This window comes from Harpia harpyja, chromosome 2, assembly GCF_026419915.1.
Source record: "Harpia harpyja isolate bHarHar1 chromosome 2, bHarHar1 primary haplotype, whole genome shotgun sequence".
Classification (NCBI taxonomy): Eukaryota; Metazoa; Chordata; class Aves; order Accipitriformes; family Accipitridae; genus Harpia; species Harpia harpyja.
In genome coordinates this window covers 17,575,679-17,596,579 of record NC_068941.1, presented here as the reverse complement: position 1 = coordinate 17,596,579, position 20,901 = coordinate 17,575,679, and the positions used below count along the sequence as shown (strand labels likewise).

The 20,901-nt window shown below is 39.7% G+C and overlaps 1 protein-coding gene across 1 annotated transcript in view; it reads right to left on the bottom strand.

Moving 5' to 3' along the window:
* ARHGAP10 (Rho GTPase activating protein 10) overlaps nucleotides 1-20,901 on the bottom strand; it is a 153,988-nt gene that overhangs the window by 32,642 nt on the left and 100,445 nt on the right. The window contains exon 19 of the mRNA XM_052772153.1: nucleotides 8,676-8,826. Within this exon, the coding sequence (XP_052628113.1) occupies nucleotides 8,676-8,826 (151 nt within the window). The remainder of the gene's footprint in view (nucleotides 1-8,675; nucleotides 8,827-20,901) is intronic.

Below are 20,901 nucleotides of genomic sequence, written 5' to 3'. Positions count from 1 at the left end.
ATTTCATGGCTGAAAAATGCAGTGATGAACTGAAGCTACTTCCTGAAAACTCTGACAAATAGTAAGATAAATTGATTGTCCCACAGCTTTCATAGTTTTTTGGTAACACTGAGCGTTTGGGGTTTCCATAAATCTAGGCAACATTTACCTATGGTCCAGGCCTGTATTGAAACCTACCAACGGAACAGCTCTAGTCTAATCAATGAGGATGAGAACCGTGAAAAACCAACGCAGATCAAAAAGGGGTACAATGCTATAATCAGGGCTAAAAGTTCCCTAATTCAGCAGCACTTCTTAAATGGCATAAAAAACTCCAAAATCCATGAAAATATTCTTCCATATTTTCTTTTCTGTTGTGTTGGCAATTCAGCCACTGATCAGCTAGAAAATGTCTCTGTAAGGGTCCTTCCACGCCCCAAAAGGTAAGGTGTACAAAAACTCTTTTCCTGAGCTGTCAAACAGAGATAATACTATGCTGTTGTATCCTCTTCTCTGGCTGTTTAGCTTACTTCACTTGCAATTACTTCCCATGACTTATTAAAAGGAAAAGTTTCTTACCCATAATTCCACAACCCATGGCGGTACTTGGATAACGACAAAGACTAACTGCTCTCACATTGCGTATGTGACGGGTCTGCCATAAGAAAGCCACTCTGAAACATTTTCAGTATGCTGCTGACACTTGGCTGTGCCTCCTTCCTCATTTTGTTCACCTCTCTCCTTTTGCCGTAACAGTGACTTCAACAGAGGGATGGGTGAAGCAGGATGCCAATGGCTTATTAAAAAGCCTACTGAAAACTAGCTGAGCAGCCCTTAAGGAATTTTTCTCAGCTGTTTTAACTGAACATCCAGGTGACACATTTGTGGAGGAACCTCCTAGTCTCCCAGCTAACGATTTAAAAGGCAGCAATTAGGAAGACAGATTTTGCTACCTCAATATAGTTAGGTCAACATTTTCTTCCATGCCTGGATTCTTCTACCACTACCCATACTGCTGACAGTCTGGGATTAGATGTCTGCAAGTGCAATTTTTTTTTTTTTTTTTAAAACACATCTGGCAAGGGCTCAGGGTTGGACTCAGCTGCACTGTGGAAGGGAGGCTGTGGAGATGGATCAAGGAGGCTGTGCAGCACACAGGCAGCACCAAGCAGTGTTAATGGCCAGGGAGACAGAAGAAGTGAACACGCTCATTATCAGTGAATTTGCACCTGTTACAGAATGACAGAAACCCACTTGCTCAGTGGGATAACCAAACTTGCCAGGCATCGTGCATCTTCTTGCTTGCAGATTCCCACTAATATGGTCTCTGAGGCTAACTCCCTTGGCCCCTGTCAAGTAGTCTTAGATGAGACTGCAATCCTAGCCAAGCTAGTCCCACCATTACTTCTCCATGATATCTCCTAAGTACTCCTCCAATCTCCCTGTTGGTTCAGCAAGTTGCAAGTACAGCTGGGAAGGAAGGAAGTGATAGTAATGTAATTCACCAAGTGCAACTTTCAAAAGAAGAAAACAGAAAATAAAAGGGCAAAAGAAGAGCAAATAGGAAAAAGACTTCCAGAAGCTAATGGAAGAACAAGAATACATTTTTCTTCTGACCGAATGAAAAACACTGACAAGAGTGGGAGCAAAACAGAAAGAATCATATTTTCTAACTTACATATAAGCCTTTCAGAAAGTTCACCACCTCCCCCTTCCAAGACCACCTCTCCTATCCTTGTCATCAGTGAAGGAAAGTACTCCATGTGAGGAAGCATCTTGTTCAGTGAAATGCACACTCTCATCCATACAAAACTGACTGAAGAGCTGAACACCTTCAAGTCTTCTTTCTACTTATACTCTTGTGTGCTGGGTGAGAGCATTTACTTTCAACCAACAGAAGTTGGCCAGGGCACAGCTGGCATGTAGCAAAGATGCGTCAGTGACTTCCATGCCTGGGATTAATGGCTTTTAGCATGCCAAATTGGCCTTCTTACAGTATTATGTGCCCTTGCATGTCTGTGTGCAGAAGGTAGAGAATTAAAGAGATGAAGGATTATTACAGGAGATCAGAGATTTTTAATAATGCCTGGCCTCAAGGAAAGACTGACCCTTTCTCCTGAACTCCCCATTCCTCCTTTAAATCCAGATTTTAGTTTTAAGTCAATTCAAATTCCCTTTCCCTACACCTGACTCCTGTTGCATGCGTGTGTGCGCACATGTGGATGTGTTTACTTTGAACATTTCTACAGCCTCTAGATTTCATATACTGAAAGCAGACAAGCACTGGTGATGATACAAAGGCAATTCTCACACCAACCATGAAGATTTGACACACATCATTTGAAGGGAGGTAAAAGTTTGGAGACATTTACTACATTATGACAGTTAAATTTTATTTCAGATAACTGTGCAGCAGGTAGGCTGTAGCAAGTAGATTACTCACAGGTATAACAATGGCCAGACAATGTATATTGTGTACACAAAACATGGACCAAAATTATTCCATACCTCTAAGAAAGTAAGTACCTTCTATGGACCCAAAGCTTTCCAAGCAGAAGTTGATTATCTGTTAGGAACTGGGACCCTATACATACACACTATTACCTAAGAAAAAGCTTCACCTTTACTGGCAGTAGCTCAAAAAGACTTTTACTTTGTATAGCACTCATCCTGCTCAGAGCCATCAGGCGGAAAAAGCTGTGATAGATTGCACAGAATTGCAGGAACTATTCTTGCAGCAAGGTGAAATACAAACTATCTTAAATTCTACATAGCAAACAGCAGTCATCCTAATCTTCCCCTCACAGCTAATCTTGGTGCACCTATTTTGTAACAGCATAGCTGTGTGTTCTGCTCAGCTGTTAACAATAGCTTTGTAAGCAAATGTTGCAAGCCCTTACGGCTTTTTGATATGCCTATGTAGCTGCTTTTCTTTCCATTTCCCCTACTATGTGCCAGGTTACAGAAACACTTCCAAGCAGCGGATTCAGAAATAGAAAAAGTTCAAGGCCAGGTTTCACACCTGCAACCTTGCAGCTTTGGGCTGTTCCAACCCTGAAGACCAGTCTCCTTATTATAAATCCAAGGCTTCCTCTAACATCCAGGTTTTATGTTCAGTAATTCCAAATGAAGTTTATGGGTTTTTTACTTATTTGTTTGGGGCAGGAAGGGATGGGAGGAGGAGGAGGGAGAGGGAATACTGCATGAAAGCTATGTAACCATTACATGTATCACATTTTACTTTGATTAAGTAACTTAACTGAATGCCAGAGTAGTTGATGCAAATTAATTTATCATCCAGTTTAAGACACTGTCTCACTCTGATTCCCACCAAAAAAAAAAAAAAAAAATCAAAAAGAGCTACTCCTATTCAACACTAACATAGCATTCGTACTTTGGCTTCTCTAAATACTTCAGAGGGTAATGCAAGTTAGTACAAAGTTTTAAAGGGTTAAGTAGCAGTTCTAATTTTTATTTCTTTTAGAATTCTAAAAACATAATATTGAGTTTACAGGAGTATCAGAAAGCTGTTGCAAACATGTTATATGCCTCCTGAGTTCCAGAGTGGGAGCATAGGAGATAAACACCTTAAAAACAAAACATAGAAGCCCCCCATATGATACTAGTGTGCTATGTCCATGTATGTGCCAATGAGAAATTTTGACATCTAGAGGGTATCAAATAGAATAAGGCATCAGCAAGCACTGTGGCTTAAGTAGTGTATTTTGGTTTGTTTAGGGAACAAGTTGTTCTGTAGTTCGACAAATTGCCATGCAAGACACATTTCTCGACTCCAGGTGTGATTTATGCAACTCATGCTGACTCTCTGTTCATTTTGGATGGACTGCATTATACTGCCTACCTTATACAGGACTTTTCTTGCCATGTTGCTCTAGTAGCCCTGCAAAATATTCTAATAATCTCTAAGTCTCTGGCACAGAAAAAGATTAAACAAAACAAACAAAAAAAATGTTTAATTTGCTACAAGACAAGAAAAGTATGTAAAATTAAAATAAAATTGGGAGGGAACAAATCTCTAACTCTGCATTGCCCTCTAGAAGAAATATAAACAGATATATTGATATATACTGACTGTCTAAATGGAAAATTAAGATCCAATGACATTTTTAGAAGAACAGGATAAACAATTCCCTGTTCTAGCTAACAGTCTTTCTCTCTCTGCATAGAGAGACAGAGAGAGAATGCAAAGTCGTTTGTACATAGCTGAGACCGTAAGCCACTGGAGTTTCTGCATTGCTACTTAATTCACTCTCAAATTCATTCAGATGGGGGGGGCAGGGGGGAAGCGGGGGTGGGGGGGGGTGGGGGGAAGCTATTTCCAGAAAAAGAAAAAAAGAAAAAAACCCCACCAAATCCCATGTCTTCATTTTAGAAGGCAAGAAAACTCTGGAAATGATCCTAATGTAAATCTCAGACAAATCTGCATTTTGCTGAAACGAGAACTTTGGGGTTAGGCCACGTATGAAAGTAGCTTAGAGTTCCCCATTAAGTCTAGCTCTACTTGAGACACCGAGATGTCAAACAACTTCAGAGTGAAAATTTAGTAACTGGCTTGCCACAGAGGAAAGAAGTTGAAAGAAAAAACAGACAGTATCATCTGTGACTTAAGTTTGTCTTTCAGGAAATGAAGATCCTTACAGTAGTAAATATAATACTTGAATTGTTTGCAAATAGGTTTAATCATCCAATTGCCACGTACAAGGAAAATCTATGCACTATCAGAACTCAGTACAGCTAATCACTAGAAGGCAAAATAAAGATTTTTATCAAACATAGTGTGTGTTCTTCAGCTATTATATCTATCAATATTTATGTCACTTACAGCCCTTTCTGGGTGGTTGCTGCATACATACTGTGTGCAGTCAAGAAGCTTCCCAACTGCAAACGTGCTTTTAAAAAGAAAATCTGGCCCAAACTCTGCATTTCCAATTCAAGCAGTGGATTCTGAAGCCTGTTAACTCCCTGGAGCAGCTGATAGTTAAAGACTTGTTTCCGCTTTTCTAACAATTTCCTGGTTTGCATAACAATCCTAAAAGAAACACACTCAAGAAGTTTTCCAGCACAGAGCGGTTTTGTCTCCAACACACTTCTAGTTTAAAGGCATAGAAAATATTTATATATATTTACAAAAACTTCAGAGATATATTTGTCTACAAATATATTTACATATAAATATGTATCAGCTATGTGGTTTAAACCAAGATTATGATAATTTTGCCATATCCAGGAAATACAAAACACTGGCTTATGCCTGGTGCTTAACTCATGCCATTGTGAATAAAGAGGGGGGAGGGAAGGGGTTTAATGTTTAATTTCCTGTTAAAAACACACACAGGATAAAATCTTCCAAAGAGCAGTTATAAAACATGCATTTGTTAGCCAAGAAACTAGGTAAATATGGAACGAAGCCCAGGCTCACTTTTATACCCCCGCCCCCCAAAGAACAAAGTAGCTGGATGCCACAGCGCGTATTTGGAGGCGCTGAGCTCTACTCAGCAACTAGATAATTAACCAGCCTGGCTGATTTACGCACCCTGTATCCATTGGGGTAGTTCCTCAGATAATGCAATGACACAGTTGAGCTCAAGGTACTGTATTGCCATGTATACTGCACATGTGCCAACCAACCATTGTACCAACTACTGACTACCTTACTGACACAACTATCTGGCTAAACACAAATAAAATAAGCATTAGCATGCAGTCGGGACCTACCAACAGCCAGTTTCTAGCAACAACAGATTGAGAATACCGCTAGCTGGAGACACTGCAGAAGATACTTTTTTAGAAGTAACAAGGGGAAATATTATTTTCAGATCGCACTGAAACTCAGTGACATCCATCCTGGAACTGTGACTTCACCTGCAGCAATTCAACCTTCATCACAGTTCTACCATGCATAATGACTGTATTGGGTTTGCGTGGCAAGGTTTTGGTAGCGGGGGGCTATAGGGGTGGCTTCTGTGAGAAGCTGCTAGAAGCTTCCCCTATGTCCCATGGAGCCAAGGCCAGCCAGCTCCAAGACAGACCCGCTGCTGGCCAAGGCCAAGCCCATCAGCAACGGTGGTAGTGCCTCTAAGGTAACATATTTAAGAAGGGAAAAAAAGTTGCTGGGACAGACAGAAACTGCAGCTGGAGAGAGGAGTGAGAACATGTAAGAGAAACAGCCCTGCAGACCCCCAGGTCAGTGAAGGAGGAGGGGGAGGAGATGCTCCAGGCGCCGGAGCAGAGATTCCCCTGCAGCCCGTGGGGAAGACCATGGTGAGGCAGGCTGTCCCCCTGCAGTCCAGGGAGGTCCACGGTGGAGCAGATATCCACCTGCAGCCCGGGGAGGACCCCACGCTGGAGCAGGGGGATGCCTGAAGGAGGCTGTGACCCTGTGGGAAGCCCGTGCTGGAGCAGGCTCCTGGCAGGACCTGCGGACCCACGGAGAGAGGAGCCCACGCTGGAGCAGGTTTTCTGGCAGGACTTGTAACCCCACGGGGCACCCACACTGGGAGCAGTCTGTGCCTGAAGGACTGCACCCCATGGAAGGGACCCACGCTTGAGCAGTCTGTGAAGAATTGCAGCCTGTGGGAAGGACCCATATTGGAGAAGTTAATGAAGGACTGTCTCCCGTGGGAGGGACCCCACGCTGGAGCAGGAGAAGAGTGAGGAGTCCTCCCCCTGAGGAGGAAGGAGCAGCAGAGACAACGTGTGATGAACTGACTGCAACCCCCATTCCCTATCCCCCTGCGCCGCTGGCGGGGAGGAGGTAGAGAATTCAGGAGTAAAGTTAAGCCCAGGAAGGAGGGAGGGGTGAGGGGAAGGTGTTTTAAGATTCAGTTGTATTTCTCATTGCCCTGCTCTGGTTTGATTGGTAATAAATTAAATTAATTTTCCCCAAGTCGAGTCTGTTTTGCCTGTGACAGTAATTGGCTGAGTGATCTCTCCCTGTCCTTACCTCAACCCACGAGCCTTTCATTATATTTTCTCTCCCCTGTCCAGTTGAGGGAGGGGGAGTGACGGAGCGGCTGCGTGGTGCTTAGCTGCTGGCTGGGGTTAAACCACAACAATGACATATTAGGTTATTCTACAACTCACCACACTAGAACTCCCAGACAAGTACCAGATTTCTGTATGATATATATCAATTACAGCCTCTAACAATCCCAGTTTTTCTCTTTGTTGAGATGCCCAAAATAGACAAAAATACGGACTGTATTTAGGAGACATTAAACATTTGTAAGTTTGCAACAGTACCACTGTATTTTTGGATCTTACAATAAAAATAATCCACCAAATACTTTCTGTCTACTGTGTTAGGGTCAAGGTCATGTCCTCAGTGCACACCTTGCAGCATGGAATTGGAGAAGTTGTGGTACTTCTTGTGACCTGCTGGGATCCACATTCAAAATTAGATGTAAACAACTCTGTGAGTGGCTTCACAATTCTGTGAGTGGCTTCAATTTTGTTTTACTTTTCAGATGAGGATAATTTATTATTGCAGATATAGCTCAACAGCTTTCTTAGCTTTTGATAGCATATTATTCAAATTAACACAGCTTAAGCTTTTTAAATAGATGCACCTTAAACACCTTCTAGTCAAGTCATTTAGTTTCATATTTGATGCAAGAAAGGAAAGGCGAAGAGATTATACATCTCTCTGGTGAAATAAATCTGATGGCAGGCATGCTGAATTTCTTGCAGACTCTTTGTAAAACAGGCTTTGAGACAATAAACAGCCCTGAGTTTATTTCTAAAACCTGCAGTTAACAGCTGTTGTAGGTATTTGTGCTTTTTCCTTAGGAAATCAACCACTGTTGACCACTGATTTAATGACAGTTCATCAGTGAATCTCATACTACTTCATGAGTTCAAAATTTTCCTGTTTATTTTCACTTGCTGATAACTGGACTTTGTGCCCTGATCCCATGGTTCTTCATGTGAAAAGACAATTGACTAACAACATTAGGAGAGAAAAAGGGAATAGGGTGGAGAAAATCTGTAACACAAAATGAGCCCTGACTTGCCTTCTCAGTACTGTAGGTACCCCCAAGCAATGAAATTTCAGGAAAATGATTATGTTTCTGGCCAACAGTCAGAATATATAAGATGTTATACACCCTTTGCCTCACTCTATGCTGCTACTACAGACTCCATGCAAAAGCAAGATTATCATTTTTCTTTGCTTCTCAACAGTAAGGCAAGTTTAGAAGTATTTACTGCTAGTTACATGAAGGTATTAAAGATTCAAGTGAAGTAGTAGTATTCTCTAGTGCAGTGCTGACCTGAGCCTTTAATCCAGATGAATTTAACTGTAGAGTGCATTAGCTCTTCTCATAAAAGATTTGCTTTAATTTTAGTACTCTCTCCATTTATCTTATGGCTGTGTAATCTTCAGTAGAGGTCAAAGAGATTTCCCCAAAGAAACAGGAGCTGCTTCTTTTTTAGAGGGGAAAAAGCATATTTAAGACACTTCATCATACTTTTAAACATATGTCACAAGACAGTGCTCTCTATGCTCTCCTTTCTCTGTAGCTCTCCTTGCTTCTTTACATGTTCCAAAACAATTAAACGAGCATGCATGTGCATGCACACACGTATACAAATGAAACATGACATGAAAACACCTACTGAAGATAGGATACACAGCCCATCTGCTGCAAAGACTGAAATTACTACTAACGTCTTACCATCATCCAGCTCAAGACAAAGATTGTAAACAGCCAGAGGCCTCTTAATACGTTGTCCTTGTCTTCTTGACTGCCTTGGTGGGGCATTTGGAGGAGATACTGACATTGAGATTGGCTCAGGGAAAGTGGCATCAGGCAGGGTTTTGAAAATCTGCAATCAAGAACACAAAGGGTGTTAATTATTTATCATGAAGAGCAACCTGTGTAATGCAACTGTAAACCATTATCAAACAACATTTGTTTTGGATTTCATTCAAAGCAGGCAGGAGCCAAAAATCCATTCCTTCAAGTTTGGGAGTATGCCGTGGGTTTTTAATGAGTGCTTTTAAAATAAATAAATAAATAAATTTAATATGAAAATAAGCAAGAGCACTGTCTACACACTAACCGAGCTGCAAATCAGTTAATCCAAAGACAAAATATTTGCAGCCACACTTGCCAGCTAGGATGGAGGGGAAGGGGAAAAAGGGGGATACTAACTTTATGAACCAGTAACCAAAAAGCTTTATAGCTTTAGCTAGGACCTATAATTTTGCCAGGACACCCATTTTAATTTTCAAAACTTGTGATATCATTATAATATCAGCCATTTTTAAAAAACAAAAATACTCTTGAAGAGAGCAAGGGGAAAATTTTGAGGGGAGGGATTTTTAGTGAAAGATACCATAGTAACATACCAGAGAATTTTTTCAGTTAACTATTACATATAGAGTCACATTTATATTAAATTATGACATTCACAAAGACGCATATAAAAAGGATTGCATTTCTTGTCATCATTTTATCTTTTGAGTCATGACCATTAGCATATTGTCACTTCATACAAAATACTATGTCATTTCTCTCTGAATTAACCAGCAACGCAGATTTGCTCAACCTCACAGCATTTCTACTTTAACTGTCACATACAGGGTGCAGTCTAATGATGCTGATTTACTTCTAGAAAATTATCAGTATGCTGATATACAATTTAACAGCAACCTTTTACAAGTGATCATGGCAGATTCACATGAACAAATTAGTTTACTATGTATTTCATCAAAGACAAACCAGCAGATAAAGAAAAACACAAACAGCGGCTGTACAAGAAAAGCCCTGTGTCTGTACAGCACCTTACAGCAATGCAACATGGTAATATAACCAGATATAATGAAACAGTGTATGGTGTTCTTTTACTCTGCAACTTTACATTGCCATGTATCTGTATAGGAAATACTATAAAGAGGACACTCACATGAATCTTCAAAAGAGAAGCTTTTTATGAAGTAGAAATTCATGCAGAAAGTATAAAGAGACACCACAGATAACACATTTTTGGATTATTACAGTACATGTCAGGTGCAGCATGAAGCTAAAAGCCAGCCAGGCTACTCTACAGGTGAGAAAAATGCCCTAAGCGTCCTGTGGTAAGGCACTCAAGACATCATGTTAAAAGTATAAGAAACGCTACATGCCATCACATCCTGGCCTGTTAACCCTGAACATTAACATGTGTAGAAATAAGATGACCCAAGAACCCACATATATACTGGCTTACAGCCACTTAATCATCACTCTCGTACAGGCAGGTAGAAGACTGAGCTGGTACAAAATAATCAGAAACACCATTTTCCATGAAAACTGTGGAAGAATGATCATATTGCCAAAACCGGGCAGCAGTGGGCCAGAAGCCTACATATAGTGTGCAAAGGAAAGCTCCACTGGAGCTTATTCCCAATAAGTGAATGTTGCTGTGGGGGAGGTAAAATGATGCAATTTGAACTTCCCCATACCAGTGTTAAGAAAACTGGCTCCCACTCCTTCACATGCCTATGAACAAGGGATTACGAGAGCGCGCCAAAATAGTGCAAGGAACTCTCTAAAAACAAAATGTTTATAAAGAAGAAAGGAAACAGTCCAACCTGGTTCTCCCCAGTACAGACACAGCAGCACTCTCAGACAGTGACAAAGCTCTAATTGTGCTCAGAGTGCTAAAGCCAATTCTTAAAACATGATGCAACATATAATAATGAAATCTAATGTGCACCACCTACATGGCACTTGGCTAACAGTACCACACTGCCCCCTTATGTGTAAATACAAGGCTAGATTGAGCAGTTTTAGAGATAAATATTTGCTTCTGAAAAATTCAAAAGTACCAAAACTTTAAATGCCATCTTTTCCGTGGACTAAGTGGTGCATTTGGGCTCTCTGATAAATAACTCTCTGCCAAGAGGTTTCAGCATGTTGTTTACTATGTCACATTCCGCAGCTGTGTTTATTTGTACAGCCTTATCCACGCATCTCCGCTGAAATTAATGATGGTGAGAAGTAGTATTCCCCAGGAGTACTTCATGAGAGATGAGCGTTCTTGTGTGCATTTAGGTGACTTGCACAGGTTGCAGTAAAGTTCTTAGGTGTTTTTTCCTCGTCTCTCACAAATATTTCAATGTACTCTTCTAAAAGTATTAGCATGAGAAACTAAGAGAGTCACAAACGCAAAACACAATCAAGAAAACCATAAAAGCGATCCTTACTCAATGGTACTCAGTGCCAGACAGGCAACAGGATAATGAACTGGAGACAGGTATGAATCCAAGTAGATTTCTAATTGCAAGTAGCTATGTGATGTGAAAAAAAAGGTTGGTGGTTTGTTCTGTTTTACGGGGGAAAACCCCCTTTACAATAAACAGGCGAAATAAGAAAGCAGGGAAGTCACACTTCAAACAGTGGCAGCCCAGCACATGCTAGCTAACTTCATAGTGATACTGGTGGCAGGTAGTCATGAGCTGCCCAGAATAGTTCTCTCTCCTCTAATAAAACAGAAGTTAGGGGTACTGAGTCCTCTCTTTCACTGTCAGGATAAGCATATCACCTCTACTTTTAATTTTTTTAGTGGCAGAGCTGTGCACGAATGCTTCCCAACAGCGCTGCTCAGTGCAACCCAGTGCTACCCAGTCACAGCGCTGGGCTGATGGCAGGCAGTCAAGTTTCCTTCTGCAGACAAGACACTCAGGCAGGCATCAGGCCCATCCCCTATTTTACCTCATTCTGCTCTCGACCTCTTGTTACAACAGATTGGTAGGGAAGCTGCATTTCTGGGATAAGGTCAGTGAGTAGTATTATATTGCATTCTAGGGAGAAGAGAGCTCCTGGGTAGCACGAGGCCATCTGTTCTCCACACTCACTGGGACCAGGGCAAGGGTCCACACAAACCCCATCCTCTCACTCCTACGTTTCTCTGATGCAATGTTACAAGCTGTAGCACTTTTTAACCTGTGCTCACATTCAATATCTGTCTCCACAGAGAAGAAAGGGATTCCTGAAAGTATTTAGATATGAACTAGACGAAATACAACCTCTTGACTATCTGCAGAGCAAATTTACCCATGCAGAGCAAATTGAGACTAATTGTCATATTCAGCAATGAAATCACCAAGTATCACGAGTTGCCCTGCAGGATTCTGACACACACAAAAGCAAACAAACAAACAAACAAAACCAACCCCAGAAAACCACACACACAACCACCACTAGGAAGAGCACTAGGATTTTTTTTTATATAAAAGAAACAGGAAACATCTTGCCCTCATGTGTTGCATGAAAAAGTATATTTGGGGTCATTTTTGCTCTTTCATGCAGCTCATATTTGTCTTCATCCCTATTTTGGCATTTTCTTTTTGTCTTTTCATTAGGAAAATACAATCCAGTACAGCCCATCCATAACTAGACCTGCTTTTTCAGCAGCAGAAATCTCTTTCTGTTGCCAGCCAAAGCTACAGCTCATACCACAGTTTTGCAAAGGTGAGCATCTGAAAAGCAAACAGGTCAACCTCTGCCCTAAGAAGTGCACATACAGCATTCAGCTTCAATTTCTTGCTTTATTTCCACTTAAACAGACAAGTACTTTTCATCATGCCTTAATGGATATTTGTCTGCTGCGCTGACAGAAGCATTGTAACATCTGCCTGAGAATGGGGGGATAGAGGCATGCTTTATTTCAGTTGTGGGGAGAAAAGTTGTTTGGTTTTGTCATGGTTTAACCCCAGCCAGCAACTAAGTACCATGCAGCCACTCACTGACTTCCCCTCACCTCAGTGGGACTGGGGAGAGAATCGGGAAAGAAAAGTAAAACTCTTGGGTTGAGATAAGAACGGTTTAAGAGAACAGAAAAGAAGAAACTGATAATGATAACACTAATAAAATGGCAACAGTAATAATAAAAGGACTGGAATATACAAGTGATGCACAATGCAATTGCTCACCACCCACCGATCGACGCCCAGTTAGTTCCCGAGCGGTGATCCCCCCACCCCCACACCCCCAGTTTATATACTAGATGTGACATCCCATGGTATGGAATATCCCTTTGGCCAGTTTGGGTCAGCTGCCCTGGCTGTGTCCCCTCCCAGCTTCTTGTGTCCCTCCAGCCTTCTTGTTGGCTGGGCATGAGAAGCTGAAAAATCCTTGACTTTAGACTAAACACTACTTAGCAACAACCGAAAACATCAGTGTTATCAACATTCTTCTCATACCTAACTCAAAACATAGCACTGTACCAGCTACTAGGAAGAAAATTAATTCTATCCCAGCTGAAACCAGGACAGGTTTTAGTTTTACTCAAATTTGCTTCTAGCCTTATTAATTATTTAAATACCATTGAACTATAAATGTTTCACAGCTAATAAAAGATGCCTGCTGTGAGTGACCTGTTGTCAGAAGCACACTGCGTACGCACAGAAGATGGAATTAAAAATCATACACACACAATGTGAGCACCTGAAATGGTACTAACATTGTTGTGTTTTGACTGACTTGCACAACAGCACGAGACCACACCTGACTAAGTTTCAGAGTATCTTCTTGCACTGCGAACTGTTGTCATCAGATGCATGGCAAGGGAGCCACACATATCCAATTAAATGGAAACCCTCCCATGGAAGAACAGGATTGGAGCATGCTATTTAACAGAAGATCTCTTTGCTACTCCAAAAAAAGCCTCCCTTCAAGTAAAAGCTCTACCACCATCACTCATCTGGATTGCAGAAGTTACCACAGCTTAGACTAATGCCTGAATAAAGACAAGAATGAAATCTGCTCATTGAATTACCTCATTCAAGAAGCAATAAAAATGTACTAAACCAACCTCAAAGTTTAAGGATTTCACAGTCACATCCAGTGTCACACAACTGAGACTGTGGCCAAACTGCCTTAGATTTATAGAATACCAGTTTTCTACGATTTAGTTCTCAAAAGCACTGGCATCCTGCTATTGACCTACTTGGGGGCAAACTCAGAGGCTAAGTGAAACAATTTACATATGGGGGAAGATTAACACATGTAGCACTCAAATTTTATCAAGCAACAAATCAAACTGTTATCAGTGCTATCCCAGTTAGTCCAGTATTTTAAAAGGTTGTTTAGGTCTGATCTTACATGAAAGCAGAATTTGAAAGTGCACACTGACTTAAGTGGTGGATCAGTCTTCAAGCCAGCAGTGTAAAAGTTACAACAAAAAAGATTAGACTCTTGTCAAGCAATTTAAAACGCTGGTATGTTTGACCTATTTCTCTCTATGCAATAGTACAAAATGGATACTTTACAAGGCTAAACAAACCACAAACCATCCTGGATATACACTGCTAATAACAGCTCTGTCTAGAGCAGTGAGCCCAAGACCATCCCTTACATACAACCATTCCAATTCCTAAATCTGTGTCCCACAAAGTCTATAGAAGCATTTCTTGAGAGTAATGAGCCAAATTCAACATATTATCATACTGTATTCTACCAGCAGATCCACATGGAAGCAGCCCAAGGAATTTTGCCAGATTCCCCTTAATCTGCAACAACAGTGTTGGACTCTAGATCCTGAGCTCTTACTAGAGCCAATTTCAGAAATTCAAAAAACCCATGGCTGGGAGGATTTAACTTGGCCTATTACATGAGTTTATGACTAGATGTATAGTTGTACATGGAAATGCAGATTAGATTCTGCTGCTACAAGAGAATACTGATATGTTCTTTCTGGTCTCAAGCAGAACTAATTAATGAATTTCAGTATGTTTGCCAGGAATCACTTTAGGAAAAGACCCAGACATCAGGTCATCTCTGTCTGCTTTGTATCACTGGGGTAATTAAAATTTCCTCTAAAAATCACTGGGAGGCAAACAGCAAGGACACAGTGGGATGAAAAAGAGGGGAGAAAAAAATGGAGGCTTAGTGATAGAGCTAATGAGGATAAACCTATAAAAAAATAATTAACAGCTTAAAGCTGTGCCATGATTTTGTTGCAAGACAAAACCCCCACTCACCCTCATAACACCTACCACACAGAACATGCATCCATTTCCTTTGAATACGTGAACAATAATCAGTACCAGAAGTCGCTGTCTAATGCAAAGGATGCTACAACCTGCAAGGTCATTCCCAATTCTTTGAAATTCAGCTAGTGTTATAGCCGCCACGACTACAATCATATTTTTTGGAGGACAGTTATTTTTCAAGACAAGAAGAACATCAGTACAAGTTTTTATTTGGGTAATTTCCCTTCAATACATACTTGATTTGCAGTTGGTAAATAAAAAAACCACACACAGGCACCTCAGCTAATGTTTATTGAACAATATAAAATGCCAGCCACCTAGGCCACATAATACTACTCTGCCCTTACACATTTTATGGCTATGGTACTCTTTGCATTTCCATGATAATTAGCTATAATATATGCTTTCAAAGAATTTTTTATAAATTAGTAGCTAATGGGATAGTGCAAGAGAAACTTATCACCACCATGGTCTTTTCTCAACTTAGCTTTTCTTCAATGTAACGCAAACCCAATTCAGGTTAGATCCAGCAACCTGTACAAAACCAAAAAACATGTATTTATATTAGAGACAAAAACGCTCAAAAGAAGAGGCCAGCTGTCTTAGTGGTTCACAGTGTGCTCTTACCCCAATAGACTTTCTAAGATTTTTTTTCCTCTTAAGATAATGAAGACAGTGGTTGTGCCATTCTTTTTGCCATTTTCTGCAAACATAAAGCAACAATGTTTTTATGTCAAGTTATAACTTTACTGTAGATATAAGCATTTCAAGAAGTGCAAGGTGAAAATAAGCATCTTAAAATACATTGCGGTAGCTCAGCCACTAATCGTAACCACTAGGCACTAATTGTACACTAACTGTAATCCATTTTTTAACAGTAAAACACACATTTGATAAGATGAACAGTTCTAGATTTTTTTTTTGGTCCTACTTGAAGGGATTGCAGGAGCTAACTGGAGCTATTAAAAGTTTCATCATAATAGAAATTACAAAAGATCAACTTCTGGAGAGCCAGAACAGACATTTTATTTCAAAACTAATTTCTGCACCAATTCTAACAATTTTATAAAATTTCTAGTGTACCGAAATCTTTAAAAAATGATCCTTTGTTACTGTGGTTTCTTATTTTTTTGCATTTTACTTTACTATGGACAATGTTAGATCAACCTGTTTCATTTCTGGTTTTAGTCAACAAATATAGAATGCATGCACTAGAAATTCGTGACATCTAAATAGAATCTGTGTTCAGTGTACAAAATGTGATAAAGTTGATTATTTCTAAAAATCATATTAAATATTTCTGAAAAAGGTTTACAAAATCTTCAATAAAAATTATCAACAACTTAATTAGAATCCTTAAGTAACTTACCTCCCCAAGGTTACCATCGTGTCCACTCCAATACAGGTGTGCCTGCCACGAAGTAGTTATCCTGACTTTTGCGCTTCAGCATCTATATGCTGTAAAATATGATTTGCTGGGCACTAGCTTCTATGAGATTGCACAGGATGCAGATTTTCTGAGGCTTTGGATTTTGAGGCTTGAATTCCACTACAAACCACAGAACACCCTTATTCAATATTCACAATTTTTTTTTTTTTTTTTTGGCAAATATAGAATCAGATCAAGAGTTGAAAGTTATCTGAAGCTAAGCTTCTAGAGGGCCACCAACCAGAAAGCATCAATAATGCTCTTGATGTTGCCTGGCACACTCTAGTTACAGTGCAACAGAGAATGCAGCCTGAAAAGTAACCGGGTGTAAGTCAAAACTAGAAACAGGAAACATCCTTGGCTGTGAGCCAAACCACAAAGCTCTATAAATAAATCAATCAATCAATCTATCCAAGACAGCCTTTTCTTCATTGCAAAGATATCATTTGCTGAGACCATCTGCCTAGCAGCCTGACTACCCATAACCAAATGGAAACACTGCTTTTAGGGATTTGTGGACACTGTGACTCTCGATCTCATACTAAAATTGGAATATCTGCTATCTGCTCCTCTTAATGCAAAAGGAACTAGAGCTCTGGACAAACTGCAAACTATGAGCATGACAAAAGAACTGAGGGGATTTTCAGACAAACCTGATGTATCTGTGGACCCTAATAGCCACTCATTTGGCCTGACTACCTTGAACCATGTAGTTCACATTTGAGTTTTAATAAAGAAACTAAACATAGCCTGTAAAACATGACATTACAGTCTGGAGGACAGCTGTGAAAGGGTGAAAGAAAAAAAAAAAAAAAACATACCAAGGTTAAAAACGTGTGTCCTTTGATCGCTTGCAAATTATGAGTTTGTTGACTCAGCCTTTCTAAAAGTAGCACTCCTGATACAAAGACTGCAGCTTCCACTGTATCACATCTCGCTCCACCTTTTAACAATTCATGAGAAGAACGCTCCTGATAGCAGCCCATTCACTGCTATCAACCAATCCATTTTATTCATTGAAGGAAATGAGAGAGTTAACAGTATACCAAGCTTGAAATACCTACACATTTGTCCACTGCACCAGCAGAAACAGCAGATTCACCTTCTCTTCTATGCTCACCTACTCTAAGTCACACCAAGGAGAGTATTTTAAAAAGGTTGTCCTTCCCTATTACAGTTACACATAATAGCTTTGTGTGTCTTGTTTAGTTACAGGAAATACTAAAAACAACAACAACAAAAAAAGGCTTTCAAATTAAAAGATTAAATACTCAATCTAATTACCTAGCTTTCTTAAACATAACATACTGCTAGTTACTAAATGGCAAATAATGCAGAAGGAGAATGTTTGCATGTATTTTCTCTTGCAAAGAGTGTGAGAAGTCCCAAGATAAAAGGCGGCCCTTACAAACCTATGTGAGGAGTCAGCAAAAGCAACAACCGTGGCCAAACACACCACAGGTAAACAGGATCTCCCCTTCATTTGTAATAAATATACATGTACAAACTTTTATACACATACACACAAATACAAATAAATATGTATGTCACACCTAGTTTTCTACAGAATTTATGAACAGAAATATAAAGAATTATACATTGAGAATAAAAACCTACATTTGACCCCCCACCACAGTGTCATTGTACAAAGCATCAGAATGAAATGTCAAGATCTTTGGAAATGACACTGTTCCAACTGTAGCCAACCATGCAGCCTCACCAGTATTTTACCCTCCACAGAATTCCCTGCTGCTATTACAAGGATTTATATCATCATTGCTTTACACAATATTTTTTGCTCTTTGTTTTTGTTAAAATACATTTTTTTTATCTTACATTATGACTGTAGAGGCTCTGGAGGCAAAGAACATATTTTTCATTTGTGTGTCCAGCACCCTCTGCAATGAAGTACTGATGCTTCATTAGTGTAAATGGCATGCACACAAAAACATGGGAAATAAAGTATTATCAGCTGACTGCCACATATTATTTATTCAAAAATCTGTTAAATGGTTTGGAATACACTAACCTCTCTGGTAAGACAAAAGCTTACTAGAATTCTGAAGAGTACGTACAAAAACACGAGCACATACTGTACCATTATCCATTAGCAATGATCAGACAGGATGGCATTCAGGTCAGTTTAGCCAATATAAAGAAAAAAAAGGTTTGTAAATTTAATACTTCACTTACCATTGAAGGCTGCAATAAAGTACAATTTTTATGTCACACAGTTTCTGCATAGGAATTTACTACTGGAACTCTTCAGGAGGGCAACAGCTTTTGCCCCCTGCAGCATTTCACGGAATATTTTCTTCGACTAACAAAGTTTTATTTAAGAACATCCATTTTAGCATTCTCCATAAGGACTTCTCCCTTGCCTCCTCCTCCACGCATGCAAGGACAGCACCCTGACCATCAAGACTGAAGCAAATATTAGTCAACTAAATTCTACTCCCTCATTTCTGTTTACCTACAGAACTTGCCTGTTGGCAGTGGAAGATGAGATCTGTATCACATGGAAATTTCATACAAAGTTGAGGGAAGTTTCCCCAAAATAACTGGAAATAACGTCGGCAAATCAAGAAGGCAGAAGTCTGTGTCCATATTATTTGCACGTGCCATGTATTTGTAGTGCATCTCAGCAGACTGCTTTTATCCCTGAGAACATGACTTCTGTTTTGATTTTCTTTTTTAATCTAATATGGTTACTCACAGTACGTGTTTTGTTTCTTTTGGAGCAGTCTAACAGCATACCAATCCAGGTATTGATCCAGACTCAGTTCCTTTTAATGTCATCAACTGCAGTCACAAACGTGAGTGGAGATTTGATATACAGTCTTCTTACTATGTATAAACTACTTAAGATTTAGAAAACTGTAGTCTTTTAAACAAACAAACAAAAAAAAGATTTTTGCAGTCAATGTACCACACCATGTGCATGTGTCTTCACATGGAAGGGCTGTCTGCTAGCCACAGGGCACAGAAAGGGTTTAAAGAGTTTGCACACACTACAGTGGAATGAAAGAGCTGCTTGACTTCTATCAAAAACTATGACGAATTTCTTTGTTGTGCCTGCTGCCCTTTCTGCTTTATACTCAGCCAATCATTAAGGCATGTAATTTGAATTAAGTTCAGGAATAGTTTCAATGACAGACACTTCTGATTAGTTACATGGTTAAAGTTAAGCACATGCCGAATACCTTCTGAACTGAAGCTCACGTGTTTCTTCGCAAACTCTGCCCAAATGAAGGTACCTTAATGTAACCCACCCCACCCCACCCCATGTCAAATGCTTATTGACTTGAGAAACATTCAGCTTAGGGAGGTTTCAAATTGCTACACCACAGCAAACCACCACAATTACTTCTTGGTCCTCCATTGCAGCCAAAGGCAAAGCAACACAAAAGCTGTAACAAGCCCTCTTTAGTATTTCTCATATGTCCCTTTACCAGGACGTCAAAAGATCTGCTGTGTTGTCAAAAAACAGTCTTCGTTTAGATGATGGCAAGGCCACTGTACCCTAAAGCATTTACCTGCAACAGAACTGCTTTAACATTGCAGTGATTGCTAAGTGGAGACACACACCACACCTGACTGTGCCACTTCATACTCTCAAACAACTGACTTCACCTGCTTCCATTCCGTCTCACAAATATCGCATGTATTATGCACTGTAATGTTTTAAGGCTAAAGATTTTCCAAGTATTACTACATGAAGTTGATGTTGGCTTAAGAGCTCAATAGTATTAAATTCTTCTCTTCCCTTTAGTTTAAAAAAAACCCAAACATAAAAGTGCCTGAAGTAAGAAAAATTAAAACATTTGTTTCATTAAAAAAAGATTTCTCCATAGAACTGTTTTGAACAAAACAAAGCTAAAACAAAGACATACTTTGTCTAAAGTATGTAAAATCTTTGCCTTTTATAAAAAGATGAATACAGAAAACAAGTGAAAACAGTATCTGTCATATATAGGAACTACTGAGTTCTTCAGAATGAACGCCTTTGAGATAATTTTGTGCATACGTTGTCTGAATTCTAGAAAAAGGTATCTTTTACCATGCCTATTCCTTTTCAGCAGACTCTGGCTTCCCAGCCTCCATAAGGGACTTCTGTCTAGCCCCTCTCTTTTTTTCTTCTAATTTTCTTTCACTGTAATTTTCATCTTCTTTCTGTTTTTGCAATCTTGCTATTTGTACTCACTATTCTTTCCTCCCCCATATGCTGGTTTAAATATTCCAGTCCCACTGAGATTTTTATTCCAACCTCCTCCCTCATCTTCTTTCATTTCTTAGCCTTCTTTTTTTATCCTGGGTTGTTTTTTTTTTTTCCCTCTTAAAATAATGTTCAGGCAATTGAGAAACCAAAATGGCTCACATTACCACTGAGGCATCTCTAAATGGCAAATAAATAAGCCCTTTGAATGGTGACATTCATTCCAACAAGATGCCAAAACATTATAACAAACAGCAAGATGAACACGTGCATGCT